The following is a 27182-nucleotide window of genomic DNA, read 5'->3' as shown; positions in this document are numbered from 1 at the left end:
CATGCCCCCTCCTGGGGATCAAGCCCACAACCTAAGCATGGGCCCTTGGCCGGAATCAAACCTGGGACCCTTCAGTCCACAGGCCGATGCTCTATCCATTGAACCAAACCAGCTAGGGCAAAACCTGACATTCTTGCACCCCACTCACCAGCCCCACAATCCTTCATTCTTATCTTTTCAACAGTTTATGAAAATTTTTGGCAATGCTAATATTATTTATTGTAATTATGCAAATATTGTCACAACTAAATATAGGTGCAGTAAGTATTTTTTCTTGCACAGTTTGTTTTCCCGGGACTGAATAACTGCTCCTTTGTTGTGAACCACTTTCCCAATTTTCTATCTGTTTCCGACTGACCCCTAACCTCGCAGATAACCTCGGATCTCTTCTGAGTAGGTCGGCCGTGCCATGTATGTTTTAAAAATCTGGGGTGGGCTATGTGTTTTCCTTCTTGGCAACATCTCTCCTGGAACTATATCCCCCTCTTCAAATCCACAGGGTGCTTTCCAGACCTAGGTGGGCAGCTGCCACCTTGGACGCTGCTTCCACCTCCCTCGGGTAAATCCCCGCTCCTCTGTCTCCTGGCTCCCGCGTCGTCTTCTTTCTTAGATAATCAGCTAGTTCTGATGGGACACATGCTCCAATGAATAGCTTCCTGAGGAAGACCACAGGAGAAGCACCTACTATTTAGAGAAACTGTATCTCTCTCTCCTAATCCCACACTTCATCGATCGTTTGGCTATAAATCTCTAGGTGAGAAATGCTTTTCCTCCGGAATTCTGAAGACATTGCTCCATTATCTTCCAGCTCTTAGTTAAGTCGGCTGTCATTCTGATTTCTAGTCTTTCGTATGTATTCTTCCCCCCGCCCCACAGACATGTACCCTCTCTTAACTTTGATATTCTGACATTTCACGCCGTTCCTTGGCGTTGTCTGTTTTCATTTTCTGTGCTGGGTACTCAGTAGGCCTGCTGAATGTAAAAACTCAAGTACTTCTGTTCCAGGGAATCTTGATTCCTTTTTGTGACAATTCTCTCACTTTCATTTACTCTGTTCTTCTTTCTCTATCGCCAATGACTCATTGCTGTAGACCAATTCCAGCAGGTCATAATTTCAAGAGTTTCATCAAAAGGTTGATGAAACTTGGGGACTCAACAGGGTTGAGTCACACATGTAGTCACCTGTTGGGAATGGCTAAAGGCATTTCCCCAAACCTGAACAGGAAACTGATTGTGGCTGCCAGACAGTTAAAGGGCATCTTAATCTACATGTTATTGCCTCCTACTGGCCAAACACCTGAACAGCCGTAGGCTATTCCCCAAACTGACTATGCTTCTGTACCCTGTGAAACCTTACCCTTTGAAGTGTATTATCTCCACCTTGCCTTAGGACAAAGTGTGTTAATAAAAGCAAGGGTCCTAGACAAGGAGGGAGTCTTCAGTTCCTTTAGCTGAAGGTCCTCTGACCCCCAATGCCTTTCAAAATTATATCTCGTCTCCAGATTCTTTATTAGTCTCTGGATTCCTATGTCATCTACGCACAGCGCCATTTCCAGATTCCTGAACCCTTCTTGATGCTGGAACAAGAACCCCGGCAACTCATATATTGGACTTCCTAGGCCAACCCTCCAATTTTCTTTTCTTTCCCAGTTTTTACTTTTTTCTATTTTGGGGTAGATTTTCCTCCATCTTATCTTCCACATATTCTTTGGATTTTATTTTTAACCTGGTTAATAGTTTCTAAGAATACGTTAGTTTCTGTTCCTTTTCTTCTAAATGTCCTGTGTTATTGCATAGATGCAGTCCGTTATCTTTTCCCTCACCCCATTACCATTGTGTAGTTTTTATTTCCTCCTGTTTTTTTCATTCAGTTTCCCTGCTCTGGTCTTTCCTCAAACATCTGATGACCTTTGCTCCCATCATACTGAAGAGGGAAGCACTGGAATGCTGTTTGGAAACCACCCGTGGGCAAAACTGCTGAACATCGATGGGCTTCAGGTAGAGCTTTTAGGTGGATTTCCTGGCAATTCCATCAGGGGATCCCCAAACAGCCTGTGGGCCTTTTCTCTTTGGTGGGTCAGTTCCTCTGTAAAAGAATCCTCTTAATTTCCCACTCGAGACATTTATGCTTAGCCAACGACACTCTGGACTTTCAGTGTGTGGACTTTGAGTTAACCTTCCTGTTTTCAGTTCGGGGCCTTACTCTACAGAAACCCAATCCAGTGCCTCTCTGGCCCAGCTCCTCCAGCACGGGTAGGTCAGGGAGGACTATTTACATGGGGTATAACCCTATCTTCACAAACATCAGAACCCTCAATTCCTGAGCCTCTCCAGGGCTCTGCAATGTGAATTTGTGTGCTTTATATGTTACTCAGTTTCCACTCTCTCCCCTTTTCAGGTTTAGATTTCAGTTATATTAAAAGGAAATGGAGCCTGCAAAATTGGTTACTACTTATTCATCATTTATCTGCTTCCAAAACTTGTTGAGGTCTCTCAGTTGCTGTTGTCTCCGCTCCTGTTCTTTGTCTTTGTGGTTTTATACCTAAAATTAAGTTTTACAGGAAACACTCAAAGTAAATCTCATCTGCAGAGATGCACCCGGGCATCATTTTTAAAAAAGTTTTATTGATTATAACATGGATACACTGAAGTGCACAGATCATGAGTGCAGAGCTTGATGACTTTTTGCAAATGGAACATACCTTTACAATTAATCAGCATGCCGATCAAGAAACAGAAAACTGCTTGCACTCCAAAGGTCCTTTTTGGACTTCCTTCTAGTCACTAACTACCTCAAGCATAACCAGTATTTTGATTTCTAGGAGTTGTGCCTCATTTTGAACTTTACTTTGCTTACATTATGGTGAGGAGATGATCCCCAATGACCCTCACCTCCTGGAATTCATGCTTACTTCATCTCCTCCCCTGGAGCATGGGCAGGACCTGTGATTTGCTTTAGTCAATAGAACATAGCAGAGGGAACAGAATGACACTTCTGTGATTAGACTGTACATGACTGTGACTTCCAGCTTCCTAGCAGATACTACTGCCTTCTTGGTTTGCTAGCTTTGATGAAGTAAGCAATTATTGTGGAGAGGTCTATGTGACAAGGACTGAGGGTAGCCTCTGGCCAATAGCCAGCTAAAACACGGAGGCCCTCAGTTTAACAGTCCTCAGGAACTGATTTCTGACAACGACCATGACTGGAGGCCCTTCTCCAGTTGAGCCTTAGGATGAGAACCTATCCCTGGCCACCCCGATTGTAGCCTGTGAGAACTCTGACGCAAAGGATCACAGGAAGTGAGATTGTAAATGTGTATTGTTTTAAGCTGCTACATATGTGGTACTTGGTTCCACAACAATGAATGAATAATGTAAAAATGTTTACATGATTCATCTGTATTGCTACATTGCAGTTGTAGTTCATTAATCTTCACTGCTCTATTCTAGTATTTATCTAGCTGACTGCTAAGGGGCTTTTGTAAAATTTTCAGCTTGGATCATTATGAATGCAGCTGCTATAAACATTCTTGTGCATGTCTTTCAATACACATATATTTGTACTTCTATTGGGTGTGCACATAAGAAGAGAGTCACTGATTCACTGGGTATGTTCAACTTTTGTAAATACTGTCAAACCTATTTCCAACATGGCTATTCCAATTTTCAGAGTTCCAGCTGCCTCCTATCTTCACCAACACTTGGTACTGTGTGTCTTCTCTACACTGTAGCCCTTCTGGTAGTACGCAGTGTTCTCACATGGTGGTTTGAATGTGTATTCTTCAGTGATTAGTCAAGCTGCACCTATCTTGTATGCTTATTGCCTATCTGTATATCCTTTTGTGAATTGTCTATTAAATTATTTTGTGAAATTTTCTATTGAGTTGTCTTTTTCTTATTGATTTATAAGAGCTCTTTATATACACTGAGTCCTCTGTCAGACGGGGGAGAGGGAGAGAGCAAGAGAGGAGAAGGAAGGGATAGAGACACAGAATCAAAAACAAAGATGGAGGGAAGAAGAGAGAGGGAGGGAATACAAATGTTCTCTCCCACTCTGTGGCTTCCCTTTTCAAGCTCTCGAAATGATATATTTTGAGGAACAGAAGTTCTTGATATAACCCAAGTTATAATGTTTTTGCTGCGTGAATAAAGCTCTTTGTGACCTGTTTAAAAAAACTTTTGCCTCTATTTAAGGCCACAAAGATGTTCACTTATATTTTCTTCTAAAAGCTTTATTATTTGACTAGAGGCCCAGTGCATGAAATTCGTGCATGGGGGCGGGTGTCCCTCAGCCCAGCCTGCACCCTCTCCAATTTGGGACCCATTGGGGGATGTCCGACTGCTGGTTTAGGCCCAATCCCTGTGACATCCATCTCACAATCCGGGACTGCTGGCTCCTAACCACTCGCCTGCCTGCCTGCCTGATTGCCCCTAACCACTCTGCTTACCAGCCTGATAGCCCCATAACCGCTCCCCTGCTGGCCTGATTGACACCAAACTACTCCCCTGCCAGCATTATCGTCCCCAACTGCCCTCCCCTGCCGGCCCAATTGGCCCCAACTGCCTTCCCCTGAGGGGCTGAGGGGACTGGGGGGCTCCAGCTGGATGAGGCTGGCTGCTGTGGGGACTGGGTGAGGCAGGGCTGAGGGGACTGGGGGACTCTGGCTGGATGAGGCACATGGCACCTGCTGACCCCTGGTAGGGCTGAGGGGACTGGACACCGCCATCTTTTGTGAGGGTGTGATGGTCAATTAGCATATTTGCTATTTATTAGATAGGATGTTTCATATTTAGATTTCCAATCCATCTAGTATGGATTTTTGTGTATGGTATGAGGTGAATCAAGGTATTTTCCCCAAAATATTAAAACACTGTTAAAATATATGTACCCATGTGTTCGGTGCAGCATTATTCAAAATAACCAAGACATAGAAACAACCTAAGTATCTTTCAACTGGTGATTAAATAAAGAAGATGTTGTATATATGCAATGGAATACTACTCAGTCATAAAAAAGATGAAACATGGCCATTTGTGATAATATGAACAGATCTTGAGAGTACCATGCTAAGTGGAGTAAGTCAGATGGAAAAGAACAATGATTTCATTCCTATGTGGGATATAAAACAAAAAGCAACAAGTGAACAAATAAGACAAAACAAACAAGACAACAGAATGGTGGTTACCAAAGGGGAATGGATGGGGGGAGAACAAACTGGGTAAAGGAAGTCAATATATGGTGATGAAAGGACACTAGACTTTGCGGGGTGAGCATACAAAAATCCATACTAGATGGATTGGAGATCTAAATATGAAACATCAAATAATAAAACTTTTAGAAAAAAATATATGAACAATGGAGTATACAGATGTTGTATTATAAATTGTATACTTGAAACTTATATAATGTTATTAACCAGTTACGCCAATAAATTTAATTGAATTTTTTTTAAATGTCCTATATGGACATTTAACTTGTCTACTTGATTTACTTAAAGACCATTCTTTCCCTACAGTGTTTTTTCATAAATCAGGTAACTGTAAACGTGTTGATTTGTTTTTGGACTCTATTCTGTTTCACTGATTTATTTACTTGTCATTTATTGAATTATAATTGACATACAACATTATATTAGTTTCAGGTATACTACTTGTCATTTTTCTCTCTCTTATTCCTTTATGACTACTTTGCTTTGGGAAGGAGTAGAGATAAGCTCTTTTTCATCTGTAATTTTTAATTTAGGAATCCTTAAGAACCCACATTACATTGTGCAAACTCAATTATAAAGCATTATCATCTGGTCCTCTGTATGTAATCTCTATTTTTATAGTGGCAGTTACTAGGCAGATATATGTTTAGAAAAATAACCTATTAAATTTCTCTTAAGTTAACCATCTAATATTTTTTCCTCTATAATTAGGAAAGCATTTACTTCAATTGACTCATATTTTCAATACTAGGAGGACATGAGAAATACCAGACATAATCAGGAAAAAGTCTAAGGTGAAAATGAAAGCAATTTTAAAGCTTTTGTAAAATGAGCATAGTTTTGGTCCTAACAACTAAATGTTGAAGAACTACATGATAAACAAAAGCTCTTTTGAGTCCAATTTTTCTCTGTGGCAAGTGCTATGTAGAAAGAGTGTGCAACAGGTTTCAGTACAGGTTATCTCAGATCCTCACCTTGGGAACCTCCTACGTCACCCTGAGCTGTGCCTCTTCACCATATTGATGGACAACAGAATAGTAAAGCATGAAAGGTAGACAAATCAATTAAATATGCACATGTGCATAGCCCATGGACAGACAAACAGTGCAGAGGAAGGCCTGGGAGGGGACAGGAGTGGGGTGGAGGAGGTCAATGTGGGGGAGGGAGAGGACATGTGTAATACTTTCAACAATAGATAAATTAAAAATACACACACAAAAAAACAAATATAAATTTTAAAAGATAAGCCTGTAACATTTTTATCTAACAAAGATTTCATTTAAAAAGCCATAATGTCTACTTCATAATTTTGTAGGAAATTGCTACTTGTCAAGAAAAAAGAAAACACTAGTCTCAATAGTAAACAGAGAAAAGATTTATCCAATTTCAATTAAGTTCAATGAAAGAAAAATTTACATTATTGCTTCAAATATATTTAATTTTTCCCCCTAATAACAGATGCCTAAAAACTACAACTAAAAAAATTTCCTCACCTGGTCACAGCATCCACCAAGAATGGTGCTGGGGGAGAGATCAGCGAGATCATGTCTCCACTACCATGTCCCTCCTTCCCCACCAAGGATGGTCCATTTCCTGCGAGTCCATTAGAAAGGACACTGCTCTGCTGAGGGAGACATACAACACGTGAGAGCAGAGGTGACAATGCTTACCCAACTGTCAGCGCTTCAGCTCTAAGTCATCTTCCTAATGATTATGGTAATGAGGACGATGATTTTGATGATTGTGGTTGTTTTGGTTTGTTTTTAATCATCCTTTCTTTCAGATTTTTATTTTGTTCATCATTTATAAGCATTTACAAACAGAAAAGTTAAACAGCTTAGTTTGAAGCCATTAAGTCAGTAAACAGAATTTTGATAATGACCCCTTGTTTTTAAGGAAAAACAAGAGCCTGGTAATCCTTTAGGTCTCACTCTGAAAGGGTAACCAATAGAAAAATTGCAAATAGTAACTTACTGGCACAATCCACCGGGGTGTGATCATGGATGTTGAAGATACCTAAAATAAATTACATATATGTGTTTATTTTCATAATTATACTCCCCATGCTTTCTTCTACTATGAAATACATTGGGTGGGGTAGGGAGCAGTTCTTAATGGTCCCTCTGAGCTGACATGAACTTCTGAATCCAAGGTTCTTTTCTACAACACAAATAATTTTGAGAATCCCTTTAATCTAAAAATTTACTACTCCAAGAATGCTACTACTACTTTCAATTCATTTAATAGGAGTTTTCCCACCTCAGCATCAGTTTAACATTTTATTTTCTGAAATTTTAGTTCATTACCAATAATTACAGCCTTCTTGGTAGGATTCTGAAGAATGGATTGTAACAAATCAAAATGAATAGCACACAAAAATACACAGGAAAAAACATCTGTTTATACAGAGATCATTCTGTAATTATCATGCATTCATTAGAAAACAACAATAGAACCACCCATATTACTTCTGCTTCATAGGGCCTTTGTTAGATTTATTTCAACATTTAATTTTCTAGATCTTACTTTTATGTGTATAATTATAATCTAATAAACTCCGCTATTTTATAAAAACTTAGACTAGCCCTTGCAGGTAGCTTTATATTCTGGAAAAAAAAAAAGTCCTGGTCTTAATAAGTTATAATCATCAAAAGAATAAAAATACAAAGTATTATTTTCCCATCAATATGAAAGAAAATGGACTGTTACCACTGGAAATGGGAAAGAGAGAGAGAGAGAGAGAGAGAGAGAGAGAGAGAGAGGAGAGAAACTACGGTTAAAGTAAACAAAAAATGGTTAGGCAGAAACAAATCCTATTATTACCATACTTACAGTAAATATAAATGGATTAAACTAAATCAGAAGGTAGAGACTCAAATAAGATTTTAAAAACAAGATGCAACAAAATCTTGTTCATAAAAGATTCATTTAAAACAAACAGATACATAGGAAGGTTGAAAATAAAAGGACAGATAATTATATACTGGGTAATATAAACTTAAAAGAAAGCTAGGGTGTCAATTTTATATCAATCCAGAGGGAAATGAAGAGAGAAAAAAAGGGCAAAGAAGGATACTTTAAAGTGCTTAAAGAAACTTAAGTATCATTATCATCAACATATATGCACCTCACAGCCTATCTTTAAAATATGCAAAACAACTACTGACAGATCTAGCAACACATGAGAAATGGATTAATCAATAATTGTAGACAGATATTAAGCACACCCTAGAAACTGACTGAATATTCAAGGGAACCAGTAGATTGGCTAATGAAAGAATTCAGCAAGTTTGCTAGACACAAAATCTAATTATTAATTCAATAGTAAAAAATCAAATACCGTTCACAATATCAATAAAACTACATTTAGGACTTAACCTAATGAGGAATATAGAAGACTTAGAGAGAACATTTAGTGACTCAAATAAAGATGAGAAATTAGAAATATATTTCAAGTTTGTGAAAAGGGATATTTTTAAAATGCCAGTTTTCTTCAAAAAATATATAAATTTAATATAGACTCCAATTTAGTGCAGGCAGATTTGAGGGGAAATCTGACATACTGATGCTAAATTTATAGTTGAAGATTTACTAGATGTCAGAAAATAAAAACACAACAGTCCTAGAGCAGGAAAAGAGGGCCCACCAATTCACTTGAGCATAAGCACTGCAGTGCATGCAGCACAGTGTGAGTGAGCATGCTGGATGAAGATGAGCTACGCCCCAGGCAGGTGGAGGGGATGGCACAAGATGTCATCATGCTACTCACAATGGCATGTAACTTAAAACATCAATTGTTTATTTCTGGAATTTTCCATTTAATCTTTTTGGACCATGGTTTACTGTGGGTAACCAAAACTTTGGATAACTGAAACTATAGATGAGGAGGGAACTACTGTGTACAAATACAGAATTATAATGTTGTATACCTGGTATGTGTGTGTATATACTATACACACACACACACACACATATCAGGTATACAACAATATACATAGTATACAAATTTTACCACAATAAAAAACTAAACAACAAAAACAAGAAAAAAAGAAAGAATCCAATGAAACAGAATAGAAATATTAGTAACAAAACAATTGGGAAAGGATGGATTATTTAATAGATAATCAGAGAATTGGCTTTTTATAAGGAGTCTATATAAGGATGAAATACATAATTGGTTATAGCAAAACCACAATTGACATCCCCTCCCCCACAAAACTCAAATTGTTCAAATGGGTTAAAATCTAAATGTGAAAAATATAATAAAATTATAGTTAATAGAGAAAAACAGAAAATCTCTCAGGCCCCACCCCACACTTACCAAATCAGAAACTCAGGGTGGAGTCTAGCCATCTGTTTTTTTTTTTTAATTTTTATTGTTGAAAGTATGACATATTCCCCTTTTTCCACAATTGTACTCTTCTAGTCCCCCCTCCCCCCCTCCCCAGGTCTTCACCACCCTACTGTCTGTGTCCATGGCTTATGCATATATGGATACAAGTTCTTTAGTTGATCTCTTCTCACCCACCCACCCTCCCCCACCTTCCCTCTGAGGTTCCACAGTCTGTTCCATGCTTTTATGTCTCTGGATCTATTTTGTTCATCAGTTTATTTTGTTCATTAGATTCCACATATGAGTGAGATCATGTGATTCTTGTCCCTCCCTGACTGGCTTATTTTGCTTAATATATTACTCTCTAGGTCCCTCCATGCTGTCTCAAAGGGTAGGAGATCATCTTTTTTTACTGCTGCATAGTATTCCCTGGTGTAAATGTACCACAGCTTTTTTATCCACTCATTTACTGATGGGCACTTGGGCTGTTTCCAGATCTTAGCTATTGTAAATTGTACTGCTGCTATGAAAATAGAAATATGCATACATTCTTTTTGATTGGTGTTTCGGGTTCCTTAGAATATATTCCTAGAAGTGGGATCACTAGGTCAAATAGCAGTTCCATATTTAATTTTTTGAGGAAACGCCATGTTTTCCATAGTGTCTGCACCAGTCTGCATTCCCACCAGCAGGCACTAGGGTTCCCCTTTTTCCACATCCTCACCAACACTGCCATTTATTGATGGTAGCCATTCTAAAAGGTGTGAGGTGATACTTCATTGTCATTTTAATTTGAATTTCTCCGATGATCAGTGACTGAGCATTTTTTCATGTCTCTTGGCCATCTTTGGAGAAGTGTAATGGCTTGGGTTGATTTCTGGGGTCTCTATTCTGATCCAACGATCTATATGCCTGCTCTTGTGCCAGTAACAGGCTGTTGATTACGGTGGCTTTGTAGTGTAACTTGGTATCTGGTATTGTGATCCCTTATTTGTTCTTTCTTAAGATTGCTGCAGCTATTTGGGGTCTTTTTTTTTGGTTCCATATAAATTTTTGAAGTATTTGTTCTCGATCTGTGAAATATGCCATTGGTATTTTAATAGGGATTGTGTTGAATCTATAGATTGTTTTGGGTAGTATGGATATTTTAATTATGTTAATTCTACCAATCCATGAACACGGTATATTCTTCCACTTGTTTATATCTTCCTCTATCTCTTTTTTCAATGTCCTGTAGTTTTCCAAGTACAAGTCTTTTCCTCCTTGGTTAAGTTTATTCCTAAGTATCTTAATTTTTTTTTTTTTTTGCATTGGATTGTTTTTGAGTTTCTCTTTTGGAAAGTTGAAGCAGAATTTTGTATCCTGCTACATTGCCGAGTTCATTTAATACATCAAGTATTTTTTTGGTGGAGTCTATGTACAATATCATGTCATCTACAAATAATGAGAGTTTTACTTCCTCCTTTCCTTAGCCATGTTTTAATCACTGGCAGGATGATTCTGTTACACATCCAAGTCTGAGAACTAGTAATCTAAGCAAACATTCAGCACCATAGGCAGTACCATCTATACTTCCAAGCCTTCAGAATATCTAGTTCCTACAGCAATTTTTGTCACATTACTCATAAGTCACTAGATGAGTTATCTGCATACCTTTCACCCACTAGACTGTAAGTCTCTGGTGGGACGGAACTATTGTATTATGATCATAGCACTTAACACAGTATCTCCCATACTACAATAATGATCAATATGTTCAATGCCACCCATTCTTATATTCCCACCTTTCTGTTAATATTTTAAAAAGTTAAATATGTCCTTATTGTCTTAACTCTTTTAAAAAATATAATTTGTATTGATTTTAAAGAGGAAGAGAGAGATAGAAACAGCAATGATAAGAAAGAATCATTGGTCAGCTGCTTCCTGCATGCCCTCCACTGGGGACTGAGCCCACAACCTGGGCATGTGCCCTGACCAGGAATCAAACCATGACCTCCTGGTTCATGGGTCGACATTCAACCACTGAGTCACACTGACTGGGCTGTCTTAACTCTTCTTAAGCTGGTTTATCATCACATTTCCTCTATGTTATTTACAGTATGATACTGAATTACAAATAGGCATATAGTAGTGACACACTGTACTGTGACACCCATATTCAAATCGGTAGAATTTTATAGTGCAGAAAAGGCAATGCTAAGTGTTACTGAAATATGAACTCTTATTAAGTGCGAAGTTTTACTAAATTGTTAAAAAGGCTAAAACTGGAATCCGGCAGCAACATTTGCGAAATAGAAATTTTTTCCCATTTTGGTGTTTTAAAGCATATTTACCTGAGGTGTGACTGTGCTGTCAATCAGATTCTCAGTTAGAGATAAAAGCAAGGCATCAAATTCATCCGTAGCATCCTATGGAGACAAAATATATATAGTTGATAAAGGACCCACTAATCAGATTACTTTTTCCATATCCTCTCAATTTAAATGATCATTCTGACCGAGGCCTGATTGGTGTTAACCTTTAAACAAGCAGGGACATTCAGGAATCATGTCTATTAGTGATTCCACTTTTACTGGGAGGGGAACCTAGACTATAATCAGAATTTTAAAAAGCTAGGCATTATGTGAATTTGCAGATTAGCCATTCCTTCTGGTGAGACAAAATTTGGATAAGGTTAAGACTGTTCTGGTTCTTTTTTAAAAAATCCTGACTTGAGGATATGTTTTTCATTGATGAGAGGAAGGGAGGGAGGGAGAGTGAGAGCGACACCGATCAGCTGCCTCATGCACGCGCCCAACAGAGGATGGAAAGCACACCTGGGTAATGTGCCCGGACCTAGAATTGAACCCACAGCCCTTAGGTGCGAGGGATGATGCTTTAACAACTGAGCAGCACTGGCCAGGGCTGTTCTGGCTCTTAGACTAGAAGAGAGGGGTAGACTAGAAGAAAGATGAGTAAAGATGTCTGAATTCCAAATGCTTCTTTATCCAGGTATATGAAAACTTCACTATTTGCGGAAGAGGACAATATGAACTTCCCCATAAATGTTAATTAACACTTTTTGTTTCATTAGTATTTGAAGCACTTTATGGAACACAGTTCTGTACTGCAGAGTGTGTGCGTATGTGCATGCATGTGTGTGTATATGTGCACATGCATGTGTGTGTATGGGGGGACAGGAAGAACTTTGAAAGTACAAAAGATAAAATTCCAATATGGAAATAAGAGAAATAAATATCTGATATGTAGTACATAACAAAAAGGCCTTTCATTTATACAATTCTATTTCTACCTACCTGCTTTCAGGTCAACTTTACACACGTGAAAAAAAGTGTTCTCTCTCTTCTTACATCTCCCTCCTCCTATCTCACCATCCCATCCTCTGGCCTGGGAGAGTGCCCCAAACAGCTTGTGTATGTCTCTACCACAAGGCGTTAGCATTCTCTCGCCCTTTCTATAATTCTGACCGAGGCCTGATTGGTGTTAACCAATCAGAAGAAACTATGTTTCAATCTATTTTAATCCAAAGCCTAGCATGCTGTCCAGTGTATATTATATATGCAATATATCTTTGAACTAAATGTCCTGTTCCAAAAATCTCAGGTTCCGCTAACAATTTTCAATGGTCAAAGATGTCAATATATCTTTTTAGAATTTTAATTAGCAGAAAGGAAGATCCTGGTTGTTTGTTCATTTAACCCAAAAGTCTGAAAAGTTATACACCCAAATATTAACTACACTGTTTTGGGGAAGTAGGAATACATGTGATTTCTAATTTTTTCTTTTTTGAAATATTTGGGAAATTTCTACAATAAATGTGCTTATGTAATAGAAGAGCAAAACGATAAATGTTATTTTCAAGAATAATTTTTCATTTAACTTGCAAATTAAAACATTCACTGGGCAATGAACTAGGTTTCAATGTTTTCTAAACTGCTAAGGGAGTGGGTATGGGAATGGCAGGAGCTGTGATGAGCTGGCCATACTGCAACACAATGACAGGATGCTGTTATTTCAGAAAGTTTATTTCAAGGACTAGTTAGTGCCTACTATGTGCCATGTACAGTTTGAGACACTAAGGAAGCATAGCCAGCACCCAAAAAAACCAAAGACTACCCCAAACAAAAAATATCAACAAATAACACAAAAATGAGAAAAATCCCTGAGGTCCTCTTGTGAGGGATTTGACAATAGGACTCTCCCTAGAGAATTCAGGCTCAATGCTCTTCTCATAGCTTGAGTTCTGGTGTGAATCAGCATCACCAGATGCCCTTGGTTGTCCTACAGGATTCAACTCAGTATGGTCTTTGGGAAAAGCTTTAAAAGATTAAAGATATTATTACCTTTAGAGCAGAACCATTTCCTGCAGGTGTGGTGTGCACTGGAGCAAGGGAATCTTCAGGGAGGGGCACATTATTCTCACTTACTACAGCCCTGGAAAGAAAATTCAAATTCACATCATGGAGATCTGTATGAGCTTGGGCAGTGCTTTCAAAGAAAGGCCTTGGGAAAGAAGTGTAACAAATTCATGTGGGAGAAGAAGAAATTACAGCTTGTGAGGAGTATGACAGAGGTCCAGGTCACGCTCATATGCTTTTATGAAACCCTTTCCCACCCACCACATAACAGTTTCAAATCCAGGTCAGACTCGCTCACAGATGGATCAAAATTGTGGGCTACTATGCTTCCCTCCTAAGTCTCACGGAAGGACAGGAAAGATTTATCTTGAAAAGAAAAGCAGATACTCAAAAATGATAGATCAATAGATTGATTTTTGTAAAGCTGTTATCAAAGACGTGAATGAGAAGCTCAGTGGAACAGAAATCATACAGAATACCTGAGATATGGGAGAATAGTCAGGAACCATGAGAAGCCCACACTGAATTGTACACTTCACATACTTTATTTTTTTAAGTATTACATATGTCCCCTGAATTGTACACTTTAAAAGGGTGAATTGCATGGTATTTATTATATTTGATAAAGCTGTTACTAAAAAATAAATGACCTGAATAGGCATTTCTCTAAGAAGAAAAGATGTTAATATCTTTAATCCTTAATAAATGAAAATCAAAACCTCAATGAGACACCTCCATGTGAGGACACAGGCTGGAGAGCTCTGCTGAGAAAGAAGCAACATCTAGAATGCTCCAGGTATTACAACAGGACCAGCCAGGTGAGAGGATGCTAGAGAAAACGTTACCTGGAGGCCCGGGAGTAATGATGAGCAGGTCTAACCCCAGATGAGAACAAGAATAGGAAGTGTCTTACAGATGGCTCAACACCAGGGAGAAAGGGTGAAATGTACAGCCAAAGGTCATCCTCCACTAAGCTAACACCTCCACAGGAAATCCCAGCCCTCTCCAGTATCACTGAAAGTGTGCAAGCGACAGGAGCAGTTCTGTCCAATCTTGCAAGGAGACTGAGAAAACAAGAGATAACCCCTAGACTGGAAAAGTCAGATGTAATTTCTGAAGTGAAAGCTAGGACGGTTGCAGCCACAACACTGAGGCAAATAGAGGCAAAGAGATGAAAAGAAATAAGGAACAGTTGTGAGAAAGAGAGAAGTGATCAGGATATTTCAACTACTGAATACTGGATATTCAAAAAATAATGGCTTAGCTCAGTGATGGCGAACCTATGACACGTGTGTCAGAGGTGACACGCGAACTCATTTTTTTGGTTGATTTTTCTTTGTTAAATGGCATTTAAATATATAAAATAAATATAAATAAAAAATATAAATCTTTGTTTTACTATGGTTGCAAATATCAAAAAATTTCTATATGTGACATGGCACCAGAGTTAAGTTAGGGTTTTTCAAAATGCTGACACGCCGAGCTCAAAAGGTTCGCCATCACTGGCTTAGCTTTTTTTAGAGTTGGTGTATTTTGCCTTTAAACTCCATTTTGTTGGAATATAATGGTGTTTAATAGACCATAGCATGTTGCCAACTCTTCAAATTTATTTGTTTAATATAAATAAATTTAATTAAAAAGTAATGGCTTATGATTTTCTGAACTGAAAAAAGACATGTATCTTCAAATTGAAAGATCACCTTGAATACTAACAATTAAAAAAAAAAACTATTCTTAGGTATACAGTAATGAAAATGCAGAACCTCAAGAATGAGCAGTAAAACCTGAAAGTTACCAGAGAGAAAAATAGCTTTGTGTTTCAGAAAGAAGAACAGCTTAGACAAAAGGAGTTGATATGAGAAACAGTGAGCATTAAAAGAAGTAATGCTTTACAACGAATTCTCCCAACACTTCAGCAAAAGACTGGTCCTGGGTAGCTTACACTGCTGCCCAACACGGAAGGAAGCACATGTAAAGCTTCTGCATCAATTCTGCTCAGCATGTGTCATGACCCAGCAATTCCACTCCTAGCATACACCCTAAAGCAGTGGTTGCCAACCTTTCGGACTTCACGGACCACCCGTTGGCAACCACTGCCCTAAAGAATCCTAACAGCACATGTGTATACGGAGGAGCACACACAATGTTAACTTGGAACAAGCATTTTCCCATTAATAAAAGAATGAATAGAGTGTGCTTGACTCATGTAATGGCAGTTAATATGAAGGAACCATAGATAATTCTTAAGTACAAACATGTCAAAACAAAAACCACTGAATTATATACACTTTATCTACTTTATTTTTTTTAAGTATTACATATGTCCCCTGAATTGTACACTTTAAATGGGTGAATTGCAGAGTATCCTATCTAATAATAGACAAACATGGTCATTGACCATACCTTCGCTACGCCTCCCATTGGCTAATCAGCATGATATGCAAATTAACCCAACCAAGATGGCGGCCGGCAGCCACCCAGCTGAAGTGAGCAGGAGGCTTGCTTGCTCCAGTGATGGAGGAAGCCAAGGTTCCCCGCCTGCCGCGGCCCAGCTCTGAGCTCCAAAAGCAACAAAGTTTCAATAATAGAAGCTAAACAAACCCCAGATACCTGCTTTCAGCAGGCCGTGGCCTCAGAGCTAGAGCAAGTAGGAGCCGGCTCTGAGCTCCAGTGATGGCAATAAAGTTTCAATTATGGAAGGTAAATAAATCCCAGAATAAAAAAAAAAGAAAAAGAAAAAAAGGAGAGGCTGGGAGCTTCAGTCACCCACCAGCCTGAAAACGGCCCTCAGCCCCTCACCCAGACTGGCCAGGCACCCCAGTGAAGACCCCCACCCTGAAGGGGGTGTGACCAGCTGCAAACAGCCATCAGCCCCTCACCCAGGCTGACCAGGCACCCAAGTGGGACACCCACCCTGATCTGGGACACCCTTCAGGACAAACCAGCCAGCCCCCACCTGTGCACCAGGCCTCTATCCTATATAGTAAAAGGGTAATATGCAAACTGACCCTAACAGCAGAAAGACTGGGAATGACTGGTCACTATGACACACACTGACCACCAGGGGGCAGATGCTCAATGCAGGAGCTGCCCTCTGGTGGTCAGTGTGCTCCCACATGGGTGAGCTCTGCTCAGCCACAAGCCAGGCTGATGGTGGCCAGTACAGCGGTGGTGGTGGGAGCCTCTCCCGCCTCCTCAGCAGCGCTAAGAATGTCCGACTGCAGCTTAGGTCTGCTCCCCGCTGGCAAATGGACATCCCCCGGGGGCTGCCGGGCTGCCAGAGGGGTGTCTGATTGCCAGCTTATGCCCAATCTCTCAGGGAGCAGGCCTAAGCCAGCAGGTGGTCATCCCCCAAGAGGTCCCAGACTGCGAGAGGGCACAGGCCAGGCTAAGGGACACCCCCCAAGTGCACAAATTTTTGTGCACTGGGCCTCTAGTCCTATCTAATAAAAGAGAAACATGCAAATTGACCATACCCCGACACGCTTCCCATTGGCTAATCAGCAGGACATGCAAATTAACTGCCAACCAAGATGGCGGGCGGCAGCCTGGCAGCTGAAGCAAACAGGAGGCTTGCTTGCTCCAGTGATGGAGGAAGCCAACATTCCCGGCCTGCTGGCCTGCTCTAAGCTACACTCTAAGAAACAATGTTTCAATTATAGAAGCTAAACAATCCCCAGAAACCTGCTTTCAGCCAGCTTCGGCCTCAGAGCTTAGAGCTGCAGTGATGGCAACAGAGTTTCAATTATAGAAGCCAAACAGACCCAGAAACCTGCTTTCAGCCCTCAGAGCTGGAGCCGGCTCTCAGCTCCAGTGACAGCTACTGAAGGTAAATAAATCCCAGAATAAAAATAAAAGAAAAAAAGGAGAGGCTGGGAGGTTCAGTTGCCCTCCAGCCTGAAAACAGCTCTCAGGCCCTCACCCAGACTGGCCAGGCACCCCAGTGGGGACCCCAACCCTGAAGGGGGTGTGACCAGCTACAAACAACCATCAGCCCATCATCCAGGCTGGCCAGGCACCCACCCTGATACGGGACACCCTTCAGGGCAAACCAGCCGGCCCCCATCCGTGCACCAGGCCTCTATCCTATACTACAGGCAGGGCGGGACAGTGCGAGCTGCCATCCGGGCCCCATGTGCAGCCCTGGGCAGCGGAGCATAAGCCCCACCACCAGCTGGGACCCCTATGTGCCACCTGAGCCCCCAGCACAGAAAGCCACTCTATCCACACAGGGAAGCATAAAAAATGCGGAGGCAAAGAAACAGGTCACAAATGACAGAAATGGAGGAAAGCAAACTACTGGATATAGAGTTCAAAACCACGGTTATAAGGTTTTTCAAGAATTTTCTAGAAACCGCCGATAAATTTAGTGAGACCCTCGAGGATATGAAAAAGGACCAACTAGAAATTAAGCATACACTGACTGAAATAAAAAATATTATACAGACTCCCAACAGCAGACCAGAGGAGCACAAGAATCAAGTCAAAGATTTGAAATACGAAGAAGCAAAAAAAGCCCAACCTGGAAAACAAAAAGAAAAAAGAATCCAAAAATACGAAGATAGTGTAAGGAGCCTCTGGGACAGCTTCAAGTGTACCAACACCCAAATTATAGGGATGCCAGAAGAAGAGAGAGAGCAAGATATTGAAAGCGTATTTGAAGAAATAATGACAGAAAACTTCCCCTACCTGGTGAAAGAAATGGACTTACAAGTCCAGGAAGCGCAGAGAACCCCAAACAAAAGGAATCCAAAGAGGACCACACCAAGACACATCATAATTAAAATGCCAAGAGCAAAAGACAAAGAGAGAATCTTAAAAGCAACAAGAGAAAGATAGTCAGTTACCTACAAGGGAGTACCCATACAACTGTCAGCTGATTTCTCAACAGAAACTATGCAGGCCAGAAGGGAGTGGCAAGAAATATTCCAAGTGATGAATAGCAAGAACCTACAACCAAGATTACTTTATCCAGCAAAGCTATCATTCAGAATGGAAGGTCAAATAAAGAGCTTCACAGATAAGAAAAAGCTAAAGGAGTTCATCACCACCAAACCAGTATTATATGAAATGCTGAAAGGTATCCTTTAAGAAGATAAATAATTTGATGAACAGAATAAACTGGTGAATATAATAGAATCAGGGACATAGAAAGGGAGTGGACTGACAATTCTCAGGGGGGAAGGGGTGTGGGAGGTGTGGGAAGAGACTGGACAAAAATCATGCACTTATGGATGAGGACAGTGGGTGGGGAGTGAGGGAGAAGGGTGGGGTGGGAACTGGGGTGGAGGGGAGCTATGGGGGGAAAAAAGAGGAACAACTGTAATAATCTGAACAATAAAGATTTAATTAAAAATAAATAATAAATAAATAAATAAAAGAAAGTTTATAAGAAGGAGGCTATCGGAATGACAGGAAAGTTAACTGCCATACCCAAGAGAAATAACATACATTCCTCCCAGGTACCTTATAAGATTAAAATACCTGTAAAGGTTGTTTTTGCTCTGTAACTTCAATCAATTCAAAAACAATGAGAACATAGAGAGATTAATTAGGACTACCTTCAAATAATCTAAAACTAGGTACTAAGTAGCTATGTAATGGACAGAAGAGTAAATTCAAGTTGTCTTTCAAAAAGATACCCTGAAATCATGTGGTGATAGATTGGGAATGAAGAAAAAAGGCTACACAGAAAAATTAAAAGGAAAAGAACATCATTTAACAGTCTAATCATGTGGTGATAGATTGGAGAATAGGAAAAAAGACCCCCCAAAAAAGTGAAGAGGAAGGAAACATCACCTAATTCAGTTTACCCAGAATTGTACCTGTTTGTGGCAGCATCCTGAACACTGGCGTTTTTATGACTCAATAGGCTATCTTCTCTTGTAACCTAAGAAAAAGAAATAATACACATTGCCCAAGCCAGTTTGGCTCAGTGAATAGAGCTGCCTGTGGACCAAAGGGTCCTGGGTTTGATTCCGGTCAAGGGCATGTATCTCGGTTGCAGGCTCCTTCCTGGCCCGGGCCCTGGTTGGGGCACATGCAGGAGGCAACCAATCCATGTGTTTCTCTCACATCGGTGTGTCTCTGTCTTTCTCTCTCTCTTCCACTCTCTCTAAAAGATCATTGGAAAAATATCCTCGGGTGAGGAGTAACAAAAACAAAACAAACAAATAAAAAAAGAGTATAAATATTAAATCTTTGTGGAGGATAGTAAAGTAACAAGAAACTTATATTTCCTGTAAAAACAGAAATATCAGTTTGCTTCAGTTCCAAAAGAAGTAATCATACCTTATCTATGGAAATATCAGTACTGCACCAAGTGCAATCTTATCTCATATCCAAATTAGTAATCCACGCTTCCACTTGAATATATTATATACAAAGCCACATGCTTTACTAGATAACTTCCAATTATTTAAGACACCATGGTGTGTTAGTCTATACATACAGATTTCCAAAAGATTCCATGTCATAATTTTTTGAATTTACATGAGAAAACAGATGTTAAGGTATATATTTGGCATTTTATTTTTCCCTGAATGCAAGATTTAATGAGAGAATTCTAAAAAATTTTTCTGAAGAAATCAATGTTTTTCCTCAACTTTATTGTGGTATCATTTATATATAGTAAAATGCACACATTTTTAATGTACAGTTTGATTAATTTTGAAAAATATATACAGGTGCATAACCAACTCTACCATGAACATATGTACCATTTTCACCACCCCCAAATGCTCCCTTGAGGCTTCCAATGCAATCCCATCAAAACCCTTACTTATGGAAACAATGACTTGTACTTTCTATAGTTTCATATAAATGGAATTATACTTATCTTTGGTATCTACCTCTTTAGAATAGCATGTTTTTGAGATTCACCCACGACAGTCCACTTATCACTAATTAAGTCTTTATATGCTGAGTAGCATTCCACTGTATGGATATGTCATAATTTATCTGTTGACCTGATAATGAACATTTGGGTTGCTTCTAGTTGTTAGCTATTATAATAAAGCTCCTAGGAACTTTCCTGTACCAGTATCTATTTGAACTGACATATTCATTTCTCTTGGGTAAATGCCTGAATGGAACTGCTAAATCGTTTAATACATTGCCAAACTCTTTTCTAAAGAGCTTATTAAGCATTTTTTATTCATACCAGCAGTGCACACTGCAGGAGCTCTACCACTGACATCATAGGAATGGTCAGTTTTTAATTTTAGTTGCTATTCTAATGAATGTATCTTCTGCCACAAAGTATTATGCTAGGTATAGATTTTCCCATAGATGCCCTTTATCAGGCTGAGGAAGTTTCATTCTATTTCTAGTTTGCTGTTAGTTTTTATCATGAAGGGGGGTTGAATTCTGTGAAATGACTTTTCCATAGGACTTGAGAAAATTTTCCTTATTTTTTAACATGGTAAACTATACTGGTATTTGAATAATAACCAACTTTCTTCCTGAGATAAACCCTATGTGGTCAGGATGTACTATCCTTTACATAAATTGTGAGTATGATTTCTTTATATTTTGTTAAGGGTTTTCGAGTCCATGTTCAAGAGAGTTAGTCTATCGTTTCTTTTCTTGTCATATGTTTTTCTGATGTCGGTATTGGGGTAATAGTAGTCTTATGAAATGAGTTGGAAAGTGCTCCCTCCTCTCTATTTTCTCAAAGCCTTTGTGTAGAACTGTCATTAGTTCTTCCTTAAATGTTCAGTAGATTTCAACAATGAAGTCATCTGGTCCTGGATTTTTCTTCATGGTAAGGTTTTTAACTATAAAATAAAATCTCTTTAATTAAAGGCTAGTCAAGTTATTTCTCTCTTCTGCAATTCAAAAAATATCCAAAAATATAACTGAAATGTAAAGCAATGACAACTACCACAGCCACTACATGTAGTTCCAACACATATTAAACGCTCATTATGTGCCAAGCACTATTCTGTGTCCTTTACATTTATTATCATTTCATCCTGTAACCTACCTTAAGGTAGGTACTACCACGATCTTTTTTTCAAATACAATTAAACCGAGATTCAGAGAAATTAAATAACTTGCCAAGTCACAAAGCTAGTAGGTGGTAGATTAGAAATAGGATTCAAACTCAAGTTGTCCTATCTATTTTACATATGAAAATATTATGTTTTATGTTTATACTGGGGGGAGAGGATAGATCTAAAGCACAAACAATATTCTTCAAGTCCTCTCAGTTCTTCTCAAGGCTGTGCCTGGGTACAGAAGGGGTAAAATGCATCTTCTCAACAGTAGGATGTTTTGAAATCTTGTTGACATGACTTGGTGAGACGGGCTTTTGTCCTGGTTTACTATACAGGAGAGTCTGAAGTAGGGGAGCGCCCAGGGAAGGCTGACAGTGCGAGCATGGATGCCAAAAATGTAATGGGGGCTGGTCTCAACCCATGTATCACTCATGATGTCACAGTGGACTCTTTCACCTGTAACTTTCATTCTTGTTGCTTAGAACTTCACAATTTTGCCAAATTGGGGGTAGAGGGGTGGTAGGAAATAGCGGATTGATTAAAAAACCCTGACATCATAGACTTAATAGTAACAGGAACCTAAGAATCTCTAGATTTTCTGGCGATACAAGAGGCAAAGATTAACCCTTTGAGTGCCAACCAATATCCTAGGAACTATGCTAAAATTGCCAAGTCATTTTTGCTGATTTTACAGCAGTTTAGGAAAAAAATTACGAATCACAAGTAAATGAAGTTACATATTCAAAAACTTAAGAAAACCTTTACTACATTGACATATTTAGCAATATCATCATCACTAATAAAAGCAGACTTAGAACTGGACGCCATTTCGAAGCTTTGATAGCTCCCGGCACTTTTGCGAAAGACAGGAGGAGCGCAATTGCGCTCCCCGGCACTCTAGGGGTTAAGGACTCGCTTTTATAGAATTTTTACCTTTTTAAAAAACTTATTAAACCCTAGAGTGTCTCTACTCTTACTTTGTATCCCGTGACTATTCCTCTTAATCTAGCTTGTATTTAGAATTAGGAAGGCATTTTGCCATCTCGAGTATGTTTCTTGGTGTACTCTCTATCTTTAATCACTAGCTAGGACACCCTTCCTTAATGTTCATGTATTTTATTCGCTTTTCAGAGTTTCTGGACTCTAAGTTTCATGTTCTTTTCACTTCACCAGGACTCCCTCTCTTAAAGGAGCTTACCTTTTGCACTGCTTCTACTTGAGCCTTCAAAATGTTACTCTTCAAGTCAGGAGGAACTCGCCTAGCATTCAATCCTGGGCTCTCAATGGCATTATTAAGGCATTTCTCAGTCAGCTTCACCACTTCCTCCTAGATATTAAAAATATACTATAAGCAAATCTGATAGTTACATGGAAATAGAAAAGGAGCTGATGAAAGTTCATATTTAGACAACCAGGAAATTATGTGTCTTAAACAATCATAGCCTATTCCAGGAATAGTCATCTCTTACATATAATTTCAAACTAAGGCTTGATTATCACAAACATGAAATATGAGTTGGTTGGGACCACAAAAAACCATCTAGCCCAATTTCCTGTCTTTAAGGAACTGAATAACCGACTATATTACCTGGGACAAATGCCTGCACTAACCACACACAAAGAATGTGTCATTCGCTGCCCCCCTCATCACAGCAGGTACGCTCCCAAATCCCCATGGATCCTCAAAGCACAGATCGTACCAGACAATGTTTTCCTACCTATATGTCTACAATGAGGCACAGAAAGAGAATACACACAATAACTGCTAATAAAATAGAACAATTATAACAATGTACAATAATAAGAATTATGTGAATGTGGTTTCTGTCTCAAAATATCTTACTGTACTATACTCAGCTTTTTACTAAAGGAAGCCCCTTATGGCTTCTCTTTGTTATATCTGAATTGCCAGCATCACTACTCTTGCACTTGGGGCCATTATTAAATAACACACAAGCACCGGGAGATCATGACAGTCGATCTGATAACCAAAGTAACTATTCATTTCCTGGGTGGGACAGCGTGATAGTTCATCACACTTCCAAGAATGGCACGCAATTTTAAACTTATAAGCTGTTTATTTCCCATTTAACATTTTTGGACCACAGCTGACCACAAGTAACTGGAACCATGGAAAGTGAAATCATAGATATGGGAGGACTATTGTAATTAATTTTCAGTTAGGCTAATCCCTGTAATTCTGTAGCTGTCACCAGGCAGATAATTATGTTTGGATTATTTTATATAGCCACAAACAGGTCACTCTCAGCTATAGACTTATGAAAATGATAGAATAAAACACAAATCCAGTCAATAAAGATCATAATTAAAGCAATATAAATTAACTATTATGAAAAGAAGTGGGAGGAAGCAAATTAGTAAGTTTAAATTATCTACACTACAACTGATATTTTACTTAACTTAAAATGAATGACAATCAATAACAACAACAATTATTATTATTATTATGGTTGCTATTTAACACTGGTCTAAATAAGAAATGCACTTTATATGTAATACTCTTTGTAATACTGTAAGAAATAAAAATTATTTAAAAAAAGAAAAAAGAAGAAAAAGAAATGCACTCTAAATATTTTCTTAGTCGCAGATACAGCTTTTGTTCTGTAAAACAGGCTATCTGGCATGTATGGGGTTATGTACTGCACCAATATTTCAGGTTTAAAATGATTTAATTAATGTGATTATTTAATTTTATGTTTCTTAGTATGGTCTCTACATATCTGCAATTGGGTGCGATCCCAAAATCTGAATGTTTAACAAGCTTTCCCATGTTATTCGGTACATAAAAATCTGAGCATTGCTACCTTGGCCTAGACCAGTGATGGCGAACCTATGACAAACATGTCAGAAGTGACACGTGAACTCATTTTTTTGGTTGATTTTTCTTTGTTAAATGGCATCTAAATATATAAAATAAATATCAAAAATATACATCTTTGTTTCACTATGGTTGCAAATGTCAAAAACTTTCTATATGTGAAACAGAACCAGAGTTAAGTTAGGGTTTTTCAAAATGCTGACGTGCCGAGCTCAAAAGGGTCGCCATCACTGGCCTAGACTATATTTATGTGTGTAACCTCCTCATCTTCAGAATGGTTCCTATTGATTGAAATAGGTCCTTAGTGTTCTTTTCTGAGCATGGCTACTTCATGTCTTATGATCCAACAATCCCACTTCTGAGGATATATCCAAAGGAAACAAAATCACTATCTTGAATAGATATACTCCCATGTTCACTGCAGCATTATGCATAATAGCCAAGATATGGAACCAACCTATGGGAACATTAAAGAATGAGTGGATAAAGAAAATGTGGTGTTTGTGTGACTATGTGTACGCACATGGAATATTATTCAGTCTTTACAAAGAAGAAAATCCTGCCATTTGCAACAACATGGAAAATGCTGGAAGGCATTATGCTAACTGAAATGAGTCAGACAGAGAATGACAAATACTGCATATTATTTATATGTAAAATCTAAAAAAAAATTCATAGAAACGGAGTCAAATGGTTGCTACCAGAAACTGAGGGTGAGGGGGATAGGGAAAGGTTGGTAAAGGGTACAAGCTTTCAGTGATAACACGGATAAGTTCTGAGGATCTAATGTACAGCATGGTGACTATAGTTCATTACATTGTTCTGTACACTTGAAATTTGCTAAGAGAGTAGCTGTTAAACATTATCACCAAAAAATAAAACAAAACAAAATGATAATTCTCTGAGGTGATGAATGTGTTCATTTAATTGCAGGAATCATTTCACAATGTATACATATAGCAAATCACCATGTCGTGTGCTTTAAATATATTACAATTTTATTTGTCAACTAGAGGCTCAGTGCATGAAATTCATGCATTGGGAGGGAGGGTCCCTCAGCCAGGCCTGCACCCTCTAGCAGTCCGGGAGCCCCGCGATTGATTGCCCCACAGAGGGAGGCCCTGCTCACTCGCTGCAGCACTGCCTGCAGGGTAGCCTGGGCCTCCCTCTTTGGGGCGATCAATCACAGGGCTCCCCCATCTATTACCCTGCAGAGGGTGGCCTGGGCTCCCTCTCTGGGGTGATTGCGGAGCCCCCTGATTGATTACCCCGCTAGCCGGTGGCCTGGGCCTCCCTCTGCAGGGTGATCATGGGGCAATGGCAGTGCCCCCTCCTCCCCAATTGCATCACACCTGCCTTGGCTGGCCTGGCTTGCATATTACACTTTTATTATTACAGATTTTATCTCAATAAAGCTGAAAAAAGTTATAGCTAGTTCAAATGCTTTGACATTTTCTTTTCAGAGACAATTATGTTGGAGACCTGAGATGACTTAGTAATCATATAATAGGGTTGTCAAAGCAACCTGCCTCCAACATAGGCAGATATTTATTTTTATGCCTATATTAAAAACAAAAACAATAGTTCAACTAACATTGCAGGTAAAAGTATAAATTGTTGCCATCTTTCTGGGAGGCAATTTTGCAAAAGTACCAAAGGCTTTAAAAGTCTGCCCTGCCTGTACTTTGACCTACCACTTCTACTTCCCAGGGGGAAAATATCAAAGATGATTGCAGATATTTATGTATAAGACTCTCATGCACTAAGTAGGACAGTGAAAATTAGCCACAATCTGTCTAATGAGGACTGAGTAAATACATTGATGACTAATGCATGCAACTTAATTACTGCCTGTAATGTCACTGAAAAAAAGAATGATGTTTACAACTGATTAGTTTCAAAAAGCAGTATTATTGCTTTTTTAATTTTAAAAATATATATCACATTTAAATGTTTAAAGGTACATAAGTTTCTGCTTTTTAAAATTTGCTTTAATTTTAAATTATCATGTATGTGTACAATTGAAAAATTTACTGAAATACAAGCTGAGTAATAGCTTTAAAATATTTTCACTTAATTTTCTTTTAGCACATAACTCCAATGGCACCCAGCTGCTGATATATCTGCCTTGGATGGCCAAAATGTGTCAAACATAAGACCAAAAGAATTAAAAGGACACCTGATTCCTAAATACCCCAATTAGAACTAATCTGAAATGACCCTCTACCGCAGAGAAGTCCTTGGCGGTCAGGTGCTTATGTCAGGGGTTAAAGGCACCCCAAAGTCTGCTTAAGTTCTCAACCAGTGTAACGAACACTCACTCTGCTTCTCCCCTCCCCAAGGGTCACCAGGCTTCATTCTTTTTTAGTTTCATTCAAGTCCTCCACTAAATTTGTGTCAAAATAACCTTCTGTCTCTGACCCTACATTCTCCTACTTTACA

General features: G+C 39.0%; 1 protein-coding gene across 5 annotated transcripts in view; it reads right to left on the bottom strand.

The window, feature by feature from the left end:
- Positions 1–27182, bottom strand: part of EPB41L5 (erythrocyte membrane protein band 4.1 like 5) — a 169226-nt gene that overhangs the window by 5987 nt on the left and 136057 nt on the right. For 4 of the 5 annotated variants that reach the window (XM_059704702.1, XM_059704703.1, XM_059704699.1 and 1 more), the window contains exons 19-24: positions 23100–23228; positions 19727–19791; positions 13887–13977; positions 11877–11951; positions 7185–7226; positions 6704–6834 (exon numbers count right to left, since the gene is read on the bottom strand). In XM_059704702.1, the coding sequence (XP_059560685.1) occupies positions 6704–6834; positions 7185–7226; positions 11877–11951; positions 13887–13977; positions 19727–19791; positions 23100–23228 (533 nt within the window). The remainder of the gene's footprint in view (positions 1–6703; positions 6835–7184; positions 7227–11876; positions 11952–13886; positions 13978–19726; positions 19792–23099; positions 23229–27182) is intronic. The other variant, XM_059704700.1, reaches the window with a different exon arrangement.

The sequence above is a fragment of the Myotis daubentonii genome, chromosome 7, assembly GCF_963259705.1.
Source record: "Myotis daubentonii chromosome 7, mMyoDau2.1, whole genome shotgun sequence".
Taxonomy (NCBI): domain Eukaryota; kingdom Metazoa; phylum Chordata; class Mammalia; order Chiroptera; family Vespertilionidae; genus Myotis; species Myotis daubentonii.
The sequence above is the reverse complement of the archived record's forward strand: the minus strand, read 5'-3'. Positions and strand labels throughout refer to the sequence as shown.